Here is a 12,894-nt window from a genome sequence, read left to right as displayed (position 1 = left end):
CGTGAAAAAGACAAACAGGATTAATGTATTTGATACAAACTGTGTCTTAGTGCAATTGCCTAAAAAGTAGTAGTTAACTCATTTATGAAAAAACATTTCTGCTACCATTCAGCGTTAATGATGGTAATATATTATGATATCACGCCACAAAAGAGCAGCTGAAAAGCGGCATCAACAAAGAGTTAAGGAGAGATAGAGCGTGAGAGGTAACGTGAACGAGAAACTGAGGGAAAGGAACCCGAACCGACATAGAGAGAGCGCGCTAAGAATATTCTCCATGATGGGCTCCGACTCTGCAACTTTTAGTTTTCTAGCCTTGTTAATAATTAAACCAAATAGACGAAAACTAATAAGTGCTACATTTAGAGAAGTTTCCAGATTTCGCAATGAAAAGTTCAAAACCATTTTTTTTCTCTGGAGTTCTGTCAAGCAACCCAACTGCAAGACATGAAAAGTTTCGTTGGCCAGTAAAGATCGTTAAATTCAGAAAGGACAAAACTAATCAAAAGATTTGAAAACAACTAAAAATTTCAACAAAATCTTACTAAAATTCAAGTTATTTATCCAGTCTATCCGGTTTTATCTTAAACTCCAATTCATTGTCTCAAGAGACTATCCAGTATTCTTCTTTCAAGCCTAAAAAATTTTCACTGGCTCAAGGATCCATAAACTTGGAACACGATAAAATTTTCCAAAATTTAAAAATTAATTTGATCAAAAAATTGCTAAAGCTGGAGTCATTAAAATAATGATCACCATTGCATTAACCTAGAAACTATGTAGCAGCTGATTATAAAACCTTAGAGGAGGTCCCCGGGCCCCTGGTGCAGGAAAAATCAAAAAGGTTCAAAAAAACTTGAAAAAATTGCAAATAATTTTAAAAATGATTAAATTCGTGATAATAAAATCTTGAAAACATTCCATTACATATAGAAACTATGCAGCAGCTTATTATCTAACCCTTTAAGAGGTTCCATGGTTCTTAAGGCTGGAGAAACCTTAAAAAATGACAAAAAACTGCAAGTTTCATATAAAAAATTGCTAAAACTTGTGATATTAAACAAGTTGAAAACTATTCTATGGCCAATGGTCAAACTCGATATCTATTCCTTTTAAAAAAATCACTAATGAAATCAAAATTCCATCAGATACAACCTGAACTAAACAAATCAACTTGTACTTCACTTCAAAGCAAATGGGATTTGTCCTTAATGAGACTCGGTGACGGGTCAAGAAAAGCAAGAACAAAAAGAGGCAAAGTAATCACAACCATCAACTTCCCACTCAAAATAATAGATAGATTCAAATTTAACTCCAACGAAGGCATCTGGAACGGTCATTAGTCAGACAAGAAACTAAATAATGCCACATTGGACAGAAGATTAGACCTAAAATTGATGAGACCAGAAAAGATAACAAAAACAATTAACAACGTTAACACAAGTCAAAATGGCATTAGATAAAGCCAGATAAAATTGTAAACAACATCAGATAAAAATGAACAAATGTGGCAGAACATAAGAATTAAATTCAACAAGAACAAGAATAAGAACACTGTGGAAGACAAACAAAAAAGTATCTGACAACATTTTAAAATGAAGTACGATGTAGGCTAAAGCATCTATGATAACTAACATCGGGCGAATTGCTCTAGAAGGCTTAGTGGGTGCTGCGTTCTATTGCAACCAGCTCACTTAGGAGGGAATGGCTTGACTTTAGTTTGCATTAGCGAGGGGTAATAACTTCACTAAGGGGCTTCAAATGATGTTATTAAAGCTTTTAAAGACTGACATGATTAGTCTTTAAAAGAACATGATTAAGATAGTAACTGTTAAAGCTAACATGATTTAAAAAATTGAAACAATTAAAGCGATTTCGGTGAACTTTTCTTTCGATCGCATATTGGCAAACTACTTCCAGTTGACAACATGGGGGGGCAACAGTTGGGGGGGGGGGTCAATCTTTAAGAACCACCATTCGCACCATAAGTATAAGTCTGCAAAACAGATTCTGCGAATCGCATACTTGAAGACTAGTGAGCTGAAAGGCTTTAAGAGCACTTAATGCCCGCTGGGCGCTACCTGTTTATCCCGTTTTTGAAGACGAAAAGTCAAATGCGTCAGACGAAAATTTGGTCAAGCGAGAAATTGCATAAAAAAAGACCGACAGGACTAATATAATTACTACGAACTTCGTTTGAGAGCAATTAAAAAGTAAACGGCGAAAAAGTCATAACAGTCAAGGGCAACTTTTGCATAAAAAGACACGCGCGACACCAATAATTGCTTCAAAACTTTGTTCGAGAGCAACTAATCATAGACAACTAATCAGATAGGTGATTTAGCGTTCACCAGTAACTATATCATACTATATCAGAGATTAGGCTTTTCAAAAAAAAAGCGCCAATTAATTTCCGCGAAGTTTCATTCACAGAACAGAACGGGCTATATAGATTTGGCTGAATGCAGTATTAGATCACAACGAGCGTCCACTGGCAGATCACCGCATAATTATATTAGATCACTGGTAATTGTATTCGTTTCGAATTCAAAGTCTTACATTTTCCTCCTCGAGAGGCAACACGGTGGAGGCCCCATTGACACCACCGTAACCCTGAGTGGCCATAGATTGCTGGATGAAGGCATCTGTACTGTCCAGTTCATTGCAGTTCTGAATTTGAGATGGAGCAGTGAGGAAGTCTTCTGGCTTCGCAAAGGTGTGGATTGGGTTGTGGCTGTTTGAAGACCCATCTGATACGATTGGTTGATTCGAGTGCAGTAACTGGGAGGGTAGAGAGTAAGGCGACTGAAATGCGATGAAGTGAAGTAACCAGCGCTGCAGTAGCTCTAATGTCTATTTACGAGTATTCGCATAAGGCGCAGTATCAGATAATTAAAACTAAGCCTCTATTAATATGTATAAAAGGGGGAATCATAAATAACAATGAGTAAACGTATACCTAAAAGAGTTACAGTTCTATCCTAACCGAAGAAACTTCAAACGAGAACCTACGAACAAAACAAAAAAGCTTCCAAAGACAAAATAAAAACCGCTATAACAACTTGTGAATCGTAAAAAATAATCAACACTGGAAGACGATAAACGTGGCCCCAACATTTTCAAAAATTTATGCTTCAACTAAAAAGAAATATTTCAAGAACAGAAAGCCAGAACAGATCAGAGACAAAAATTTTAACGTCTCCGAATACTTATAACAAGTTATCGAGATCAATGGGAGGAACGGTTTCGGAGATTTTTTAATTGGTTCGAAGACCCAGTCCCTATGAGACAAAATACGAGAAAGTCGATGTCAGAGTATTAGATTGTATGTCGAATGTAAACTATGTTGGCAATGCAGAAATGCAATGATGCCGTGTCCTAGGTAGGTAGAAGTAGTCGTAGGAGCAGCAGTAGGATAGTTAGTGTGGCGGAGAGTGAGTGCGTAAAAGAATGGGGAGTAGAATGTGAACAAGTGTGTTGCAGGTGTACCCACTGTGTTGGGCAGGTGAGAGCGTCACACATTCGCTATCAGGGCAGATGGCACGCAGATGCAAAAATACACACATACACATACACCACACTATATAACACACTGTATACATACACACAGACTCTCTCTCTCTCTCTTCTGAAAAAATTGCAAATAATTTTAAAAATGATTAAATTCGTGATAATAAAATCTTGAAAACATTCCATTACATATAGAAACTATGCAGCAGCTTATTATCTAACCCTTTAAGAGGTTCCATGGTTCTTAAGGCTGGAGAAACCTTAAAAAATGACAAAAAACTGCAAGTTTCATATAAAAAATTGCTAAAACTTGTGATATTAAACAAGTTGAAAACTATTCTATGGCCAATGGTCAAACTCGATATCTATTCCTTTTAAAAAAATCACTAATGAAATCAAAATTGCATCAGATATAACCTGAACTAAACAAATCAACTTGTACTTCACTTCAAAGCAAATGGGATTTGTCCTTAATGAGACTCGGTGACGGGTCAAGAAAAGCAAGAACAAAAAGAGGCAAAGTAATCACAACCATCAACTTCCCACTCAAAATAATAGATAGATTCAAATTTAACTCCAACGAAGGCATTGGGAACGGTCATTAGTCAGACAAGAAACTAAATAATGCCACATTGGACAGAAGATTAGACCTAAAATTGATGAGACCAGAAATGATAACAAAAACAATTAACAACGTTAACACAAGTCAAAATGGCATTAGATAAAGCCAGATAAAATTGTAAACAACATCAGATAAAAATGAACAAATGTGGCAGAACATAAGAATTAAATTCAACAAGAACAAGAATAAGAACACTGTGGAAGACAAACAAAAAAGTATCTGACAACATTTTAAAATGAAGTACGATGTAGGCTAAAGCATCTATGATAACTAACATCGGGCGAATTGCTCTAGAAGGCTTAGTGGGTGCTGCGTTCTATTGCAACCAGCTCACTTAGGAGGGAATGGCTTGACTTTAGTTTGCATTAGCGAGGGGTAATAACTTCACTAAGGGGCTTCAAATGATGTTATTAAAGCTTTTAAAGACTGACATGATAAGTCTTTAAAAGAACATGATTAAGATAGTAACTGTTAAAGCTAACATGATTTAATAAATTGAAACAATTAAAGCGATTTCGGTGAACTTCTCTTTCGATCGCATATTGGCAAACTACTTCCAGTTGACAACATGGGGGGGGGGGGGCAACAGTTGGGGGGGGGGGGGGGGGGTCAATCTTTAAGAACCACCATTCGCACCATAAGTATAAGTCTGCAAAACAGATTCTGCGAATCGCATACTTGAAGACTAGTGAGCTGAAAGGCTTTAAGAGCACTTAATGCCCGCTGGGCGCTACCTGTTTATCCCGTTTTTGAAGACGAAGAGTCAAATGCGTCAGACGAAAATTTGGTCAAGCGAGAAACTGCATAAAAAAAGACCGACAGGACTAATATAATTACTACGAACTTCGTTTGAGAGCAATTAAAAAGTAAACGGCGAAAAAGTCAAAACAGTCAAGGGCAACTTTTGCATAAAAAGACACGCGCGACACCAATAATTGCTTCAAAACTTTGTTCGAGAGCAACTAATCATAGACAACTAATCAGATAGGTGATTTAGCGTTCACCAGTAACTATATCATACTATATCAGAGATTAGGCTTTTCAAAAAAAAGCGCCAATTAATTTCCGCGAAGTTTCATTCACAGAACAGAACGGGCTATATAGATTTGGCTGAATGCAGTATTAGATCACAACGAGCGTCCACTGGCAGATCACCGCATAATTATATTAGTTCACTAGTAATTGTATTCGTTTCGAATTCAAAGTCTTACATTTTCCTCCTCGAGAGGCAACACGGTGGAGGCCCCATTGACACCACCATAACCCTGAGTGTCCATAGATTGCTGGATGAAGGCATCTGTACTGTCCAGTTCATTGCAGTTCTGAATTTGAGATGGAGCAGTGAGGAAGTCTTCTGGCTTCGCAAAGGTGTGGATTGGGTTGTGGCTGTTTGAAGACCCATCTGATACGATTGGTTGATTCGAGTGCAGTAACTGGGAGGGTAGAGAGTAAGGCGACTGAAATGCGATGAAGTGAAGTAACCAGCGCTGCAGTAGCTCTAATGTCTATTTACGAGTATTCGCATAAGGCGCAGTATCAGATAATTAAAACTAAGCCTCTATTAATATGTATAAAAGGGGGAATCATAAATAACAATGAGTAAACGTATACCTAAAAGAGTTACAGTTCTATCCTAACCGAAGAAACTTCAAACGAGAACCTACGAACAAAACAAAAAAGCTTCCAAAGACAAAATAAAAACCGCTATAACAACTTGTGAATCGTAAAAAATAATCAACACTGGAAGACGATAAACGTGGCCCCAACATTTTCAAAAATTTATGCTTCAACTAAAAAGAAATATTTCAAGAACAGAAAGCCAGAACAGATCAGAGACAAAAATTTTAACGTATCCGAATACTTATAACAAGTTATCGAGATCAATGGGATGAACGGTTTCGGAGATTTTTTAATTGGTTCGAAGACCCAGTCCCTATGAGACAATATACGAGAATGTCGATGTCAGAGTATTAGATTGTATGTCGAATGGAGACTATGTTGGCAATGCAGTAATGCAATGATGCCGTGTCCTAGGTAGGTAGTAGAAGTAGTCGTAGGAGCAGCAGTAGGATAGTTAGTGTGGCGGAGAGTGAGTGCGTGAATGAATGGGGAGTAGAATGTGAACAAGTGTGTTGCAGGTGTACCCACTGTGTTGGGCAGGTGAGAGCGTCACACATTCGCTATCAGGGCAGATGGCACGCAGATGCAAAAATACACACATACACATACACCACACTATATAACACACTGTATACATACACACAGACACTCTCTCTCTCTCTTCACTCACTCTATTTCTCCATCGTTTCTCCATTCATACTACGCTCAGTGGCATATAACCTACACATACACACACATCTTTCTCTCTATCCTTCACAATGCTAAAACGCACATCATCACAATCACACATCACAACAATTCCAGCCAGACACACTGGCACACAAAGCAGAAGCGCAAAGCTGCCGAATTGATAATTTGCAACAGATCGGTCATTACAATTAGACTGCATTTGATCCTAAAATGTCATACGACAACAGCACGGCTGCGTTGATTCCTCAGTAAATAAAATTCAGCTAATCCAGGAGGCAAAATTCAATGAGCTGAAGCAAAATATGAGAGGAAGCAAAATGAGACATGCTATTTTCAACTATAGCGCGGGAACTTGAAAAAAAAACAAAGATGTTTTGATTCTGATCATTATTTTGATAGATGGGAACTCGACAAACTAGCTCCCTACTAACATTTTTCAAATCAACTTACAAATCAGCTGCACCAGAAGATGGTTTTTATCAATTAGAGCACTAGGATTGAACTATCATTAATCTTCTGTAGGAATTTTTCACCCTCACCCTTAGCGATAAGAAATTCGCCTTAATGAAGCATCTTCAATTCAAGTGATTTTCCATATAGTCTTCGCCAGCCACCAACAACAGGATCAGTCTCGCTCTTCTCCAATTTATTCCAGTCTTCCACAACACAGACATACGGTTACAAACATAACACTATTCCCATTCAAAGAGGAATTAGAGCTACTGCGAACACAATAAACTAAGTCCTGGAAAAGTGCCGGATCGGATAAGACATATAGGATTAGACTTATTGTAACAACAACAGTAACAACAATTAATATGTACAAAGCCCTCCAAAGACGCTCGAAACACCCAACTACTTGAAAATTTGTACGTAATTAAATGAACTACGATCCCGTTAAGTTGACTTCAAAACCACGCTTACAAGGAAGCTCGCTACGCACGTTGAATCCAGTAATAAGTGCTCTAACCGCAGAAAAAGGGCATCTCCTGTGCTGTTGAACCTGTATATGCATGTCATCGATACCGACTCCAGATGGAGGAAATATGAAGATAGTATCAGACGCTGATGACCTAATTGACAACAAGAAGGCTCGCAAAATTAGGCAGTCTCTCCACCCGCACTACTCAGAACAAATGAAAAAACTGCAGCCTAATAATCGTGAACTCAATTGTATGGACTACAAAACCGGAGTTCAAAGTATTCACAAAGAAGTGCTACGATTGATAAGCTGCGACAGTCAACCACCGGATGTAACTATCTCAACGCTGAACGATGAGAAATGGAAACTGGATAAGAAAACAAGATGCCAATTGATGAAGAAAATGATGACACCAGCGATCGATGCAAACAAAGTCGGCAAAACACCCAACACTCTGAGTTGAGAATCTTTGGTCTAACTTTCTGCTGGAAGTGAATACGGCAATATCCAATATAGTAGGACAGCGCAGTTTTGTTACCCAGCTCGGAGCTATGATTGAACCGAGCGATGACCAACCTAGGAGATACAATCTCAGGAAGCAGTTAGCTCCCAAATTGTATCCCCCGACAGAGACTGCGGGCTATAACAATAACAACAACTTGAGGAAGTAGGAGGGCGATAAAAACGCATCATTGGCCAGGCAGCATTGGCCAAGTTTGTTTTTTTTCTCTATGAAACAGTAAATTTTCTCGCGCAGAGCATTTAGCTACATATACCCCAAATTTGCTGCTAAAAATTCAACAAATTAGCTAAAATTAACGATCACCAAATTTGAGGCTTTCTCTCTGAAGTCAGAGGCAAGTTTACTTCATATTTTAAAACTTATATTCACAATTTTCAAAAAAAATATACACAACTCTGTTGTAAGATTCAGCAAAATACTGCGCAAGCTTCTTAGAAGAATACTTCGACACCTTGAGCCAAGCTTCATGGAAAAATTCTTGTGAGTCCAATTACAGCTAACTCATTTTCTTTTTGCTGAATTTTGTAATACCACCGTTTGAAAAAGAGAACTTGAACGACAAAACTGACGTACAAACGAATTGCACAATTTCACGTCAGGATACCTGTTATTTTTGCCTGTTCTTGAAGCACCTTATAGTCACTACAATTTAAACCAATCTAAGGATTTTTATATCAACCCACGGATACTTATCAGAAGTTTAATCATCCGAATTCAAAAATCTAAACGTAGCCGGCAAAATTTCAGAAAACAGCCACCGTTAACGCACATCCGGATTGAAACAGAAAAAAAAGAGATAGAAACTGACAGAATTTAAAACTTTTTAGAAGTTTCTTTTAAATTGACAGATTCAACTACTATACTTGATTCAGCTTTTAAACTGAGAGCTCTTAAGCTTAATACACAAGTCAGCTAGCAATGGCTCTTACGAACTTTTACAACCTATTGCACTATTACTTAATGACCATCGCACTATTACCTAATGCAATAATACTTAATGGCTCTCTATCGGTTTATCACGTTTCCTTTGATTTTGCTCTTTTAACATTGACCACATTCACTACATTGCGTAATTCAATGAGTGAATGAATTTAAAATCCATTAAATTAAAACAGAGTGCAGTAAGTCAGGAGTAAAACGTGAAAATCATGCCTTAAGCAAAACACAAAACGCGATCAAACGGTAAAGCGAAATTAAAAAACAAAAAACATAGGACAGGTCTTGAAATACAATCGATGGAACTAAATAAAAGCATGGAACTACGTATCTGACAAACATCAATTCAACAATACCAGCCAAAAAACAAAGCCTCAGTAGTTGACAAACTAAAATAATCAAATAAACTAAACAATTACTGCTACAGCTTTTAAAGCTCTTACATTTGAACACCAAACTTCATCCATTTAAATATATCAATTATTCCACGCATAAGCTTTGAAAGGGGTCATTGGCCAATAAAGATGACTTAAAATACAAGAATTATGACTTAAAGTACTTCACAATTGGAAAATTTATTAAAAGTTTCTTAATTTCTCAATTTTAATACGTTAAAAACCTTTTTTTTGTCTCAAGAGTTCTGTCCGGTAACTCTTCTGCAAGACCTAAAAAGTTTCGTTTGCTCAAGGTCGCTAAACACAGTAAATTTGAAAACAATGGCAAACTTTAAATGTTGCCAAAAATTGTGATTATCTTCCGAACCATTTCCAGAAACCACCAAGCAACATCAATTCAAGCCTTAGAAACTTTACTGGCCCATAAACACCGATAAACTAGGAACAACAACTTTCATAAAATTTGAAAATCAGTTTTTATCATACAATTGCAAAAATTGGCAATATTAAAATGTTGAAAACCAAGCCATAGCAGATATGCAGTAACCTATTATCACACCCTAGAGGACGTGCCCCCTGAGGCTGGAAAACCCCAAAAGGATATCTGATTTCAAAAAACATTAAACTACAATTTCTAACAAAAAATTGCTAAAATTAAAGGGTTAAAACAAACAAAACTATTCTATTACCACTTTTAACTATGCAATAATTTATTATCAAAACCTAGGAGATTCTTTGGCCCGTTAGGCTGGAAGAATTCGAAAAACAATTTCCAAAAAGTTGACAACTGCAAAAACTGGTATCTTCTGCGTGTTTGTCGGCAGTACCAAAACATATAGCTCAGAACATGGTCACAAAAAGTTTATGTCGTGGCTCAAAATGTGCAAAACATCTTACAAAAACCTTGCAATACTGAAATACAATCCAAATATTTGCAAAAAACATATAACTACTATACCTGACACCAGAAGACCAATTGAAAAAAGTCAGCCAAACAGTCACAAAATTAGGAAAACTAAAATAATCAAACCTAAACAAAAAAAAATAAATGATAAAACTCTTTCACCATTTACCCTGCAGGCCATGTTTGGGTCATTTAAATATACCCAAGAAATCACGCAAAGTCTTTAAAGCGGTTTATTGGCCACTAAAGATAAAGATAAAGAAAAATGACAAATACTGAAATTGAAAAGAGCAGTTTTTGTGAAAGTTTCCAAATTATGAATACAATAATAATAGGTTCAAAACCATTTTCATCTCTTGAATCTACCCAGTAACCCTGTTTATAAAAGATTATTAAACTCGGAAAATGAGAAATTCTCAAAATATTGAAAAGGCAAATTTCATTGAAATGTTGCGAAAATTCGTGATATAAATATCTTCAGAAGAATTTCGTTGAAATTGGGTTAATGGAAAATATCCAGTACCCCAATTTAAAGCCTGCAAAACTTTTACTGGCCCATAAAGACCGATAAACTCGATGCACTATAATAGTTTTCAGAAAATTTGAAAATTCAAATTTTATAAAATAAAATGCTGAAGTTTGTATTATTGAAATATAAAGGTTGAAAACCAATCAATTACCACAAAAAACAACACAGTTATCCATTATCCAGCCATAGATAAGCTTCCCTAGCCCCTAGGGCCTATAAAAATTCAAAAATATAAAAATTCAGCCTTTAAAAAATCTTCAAAAAATTGCAAGCTTGTTTAAAAATCAGAGATAATAAAAAGTTTAAGGCCATTCCATTGCACCTAGAAACTATGCACGTACATTTTATTCAACCATAGAGGAGGCACTCTGGCCTGGATCAACTCAAAAAATGAAAACTTTTTTTAAAAAAATTGAAAAATAGCAAAAAATAGTACCATTCCGCGTGCAGCTTGCTTGAAACATATAGCAAAAAAATAGTGGTCAATAGAGTAATTATGTCATGCAAAAGATATTTATCAATTTTGAAAAACGTCAAGGGCACCCCTCAGTCACACAGCGACCCATAAAAAATAGTTATGTAAAAATTTGGTACAATTAAATTATCTTTTAGTTCAGTAACTCGATTAGAATAAAACGTAAGTTCAGATTTTTGAATCCAATTTTGCCAAGTTTTCAAAATCAGCTGTCTTCTCGAATACTAACAAAAATTTGGAGCAGATTAAAATTTAGGGACTATCTGGAAGTTACTCCCCGCTTGTACAACATACTTTGCTCTGGATGAACAGTTTTAAATCGATTACCAGAATTGGAAACCAACACCATGTAATTTTGAGCTCAGAAGTACAAGGTCTCCATTAGAGTATAATCAGAAGTTGATTCGGTCTGGGACTCCAGCTTGGACTATGAAACTGTAATTAATATGGTCTGTAGGACATTAAAAAGCAACCTGGGAAACGCCACTCTATGAAACGGATGTTAATGAAAAAAATGGGTTGAATGTAATTAAATTGAAGGGCAAAAATATAGCCGGAAAAAGCTGATATATGATTATTTATATCTCACCGATGTGTATTCTTGCTCGGTAATGTACGCGCTCGACACATCGTTCCCGGTATAAACTGATGCATGACCCTGAAGATTTGCAACAGCTGCTAGATTCTCATTCATTTGATCGTCATCGTCATATTCGTCTTTGAAGTAAACTTTACTCATGGACAGATCTAAATGGTCGTCATTAAATGCCGTCATGTTGCGGGCACGACAATTTATTTTGACTTGCAGTACCAAACAGCCCACCTGAAAAAGCGCAATACAATCACACATTGAGCTCAAAACGAATAAACCACAAAGTGAATTTGTTAATATTTTATAACAGATGAGTCTATTAGTGGTAGATAGTGTAAACCGACAAATTCAAATAGCGAGAACTTCTAGATAGGAAGCAGCAAGCGTTCCCACTGTTCACCCTCTTTCGTGAATAAGGCACCCTCCACGACCCTGAAAAGGCAAAATAAAAAAAACACTTTCTCAATACTGGGCTTGTCCGGCGTCCTCCCTCCTCTAAATTTTCTTGAAGCATTTGGTATTTTTCAAATCTCAAAAAACAGTAAAATGTAAACAAACTTAGTATTGTTTGTCATTGTGATCGCGCGATCCGAGTTCAATTGGCATTATTCTTGAGGTCAGGCTGATATTTTAGTTTTTGGAGTAGAAAAAGTCTATATAAAATTTCAATTTCAAATGTTTTCAAAATTACTCGAATCGCCAGTAACAACAGCAGTCAGCAGTAAATAAAACTAGATAACCGACCAACTTTGACGAATTGCTCTCATTGGTAGTGAAGAGTCGGAGTTCTTGAAGATCCCGGGTGTATAATAATAATAATAATAATAATAATAATAATAATCTAGACTTTAGAGTAAACTCAGGGGTTCTTTAGACCCATATCAATTCAATCAGTCACAGTTTGAGTAGTTTTAAGTCGTTTCTGTACAGAACAAGTACCAATAGGACATCCACATCTGATATGCCAAGTGCAAGAAGTCTGTTCGTTGTAGTATTCCAGAAAATATTCCCAGTAGATGTCTGATAGTCGGGTTTTCAGAGTTTCTGTGTCGTGAAATAAGTCAATACTGGTACTAAGCAGGTTTGCAAGGGTTGATGCCCTATACCAAAAGTCCGCCTTTTGCCGAGTCTTGAGATTTTCATTTGCATTAATTTTGAGAGTTTTAGTAGACGACC

General features: G+C 36.5%; 1 protein-coding gene across 4 annotated transcripts in view; it reads right to left on the bottom strand.

The window, feature by feature from the left end:
• The window catches only part of LOC142339502 (uncharacterized), a 72,061-nt gene extending 60,160 nt beyond the window's left edge, over positions 1–11,901 (bottom strand). For 3 of the 4 annotated variants that reach the window (XM_075389579.1, XM_075389580.1, XM_075389582.1), the window contains exons 1-2: positions 11,716–11,901; positions 5,344–5,589 (exon numbers count right to left, since the gene is read on the bottom strand). In XM_075389579.1, the coding sequence (XP_075245694.1) occupies positions 5,344–5,589; positions 11,716–11,901 (432 nt within the window). Of the gene's footprint in view, positions 1–2,559; positions 3,164–5,343; positions 5,590–11,715 lie in introns of those variants that run through there. The other variant, XM_075389583.1, reaches the window with a different exon arrangement.
• Between the last annotated feature and the right edge of the window lie 993 nt (positions 11,902–12,894).

Source organism: Convolutriloba macropyga, chromosome 5, assembly GCF_964194025.1.
Source record: "Convolutriloba macropyga chromosome 5, txConMacr16.3, whole genome shotgun sequence".
In the NCBI taxonomy this organism is placed as follows: Eukaryota; Metazoa; Xenacoelomorpha; order Acoela; family Convolutidae; genus Convolutriloba; species Convolutriloba macropyga.
This window is presented reverse-complemented; position numbering and strand designations above follow the sequence as displayed.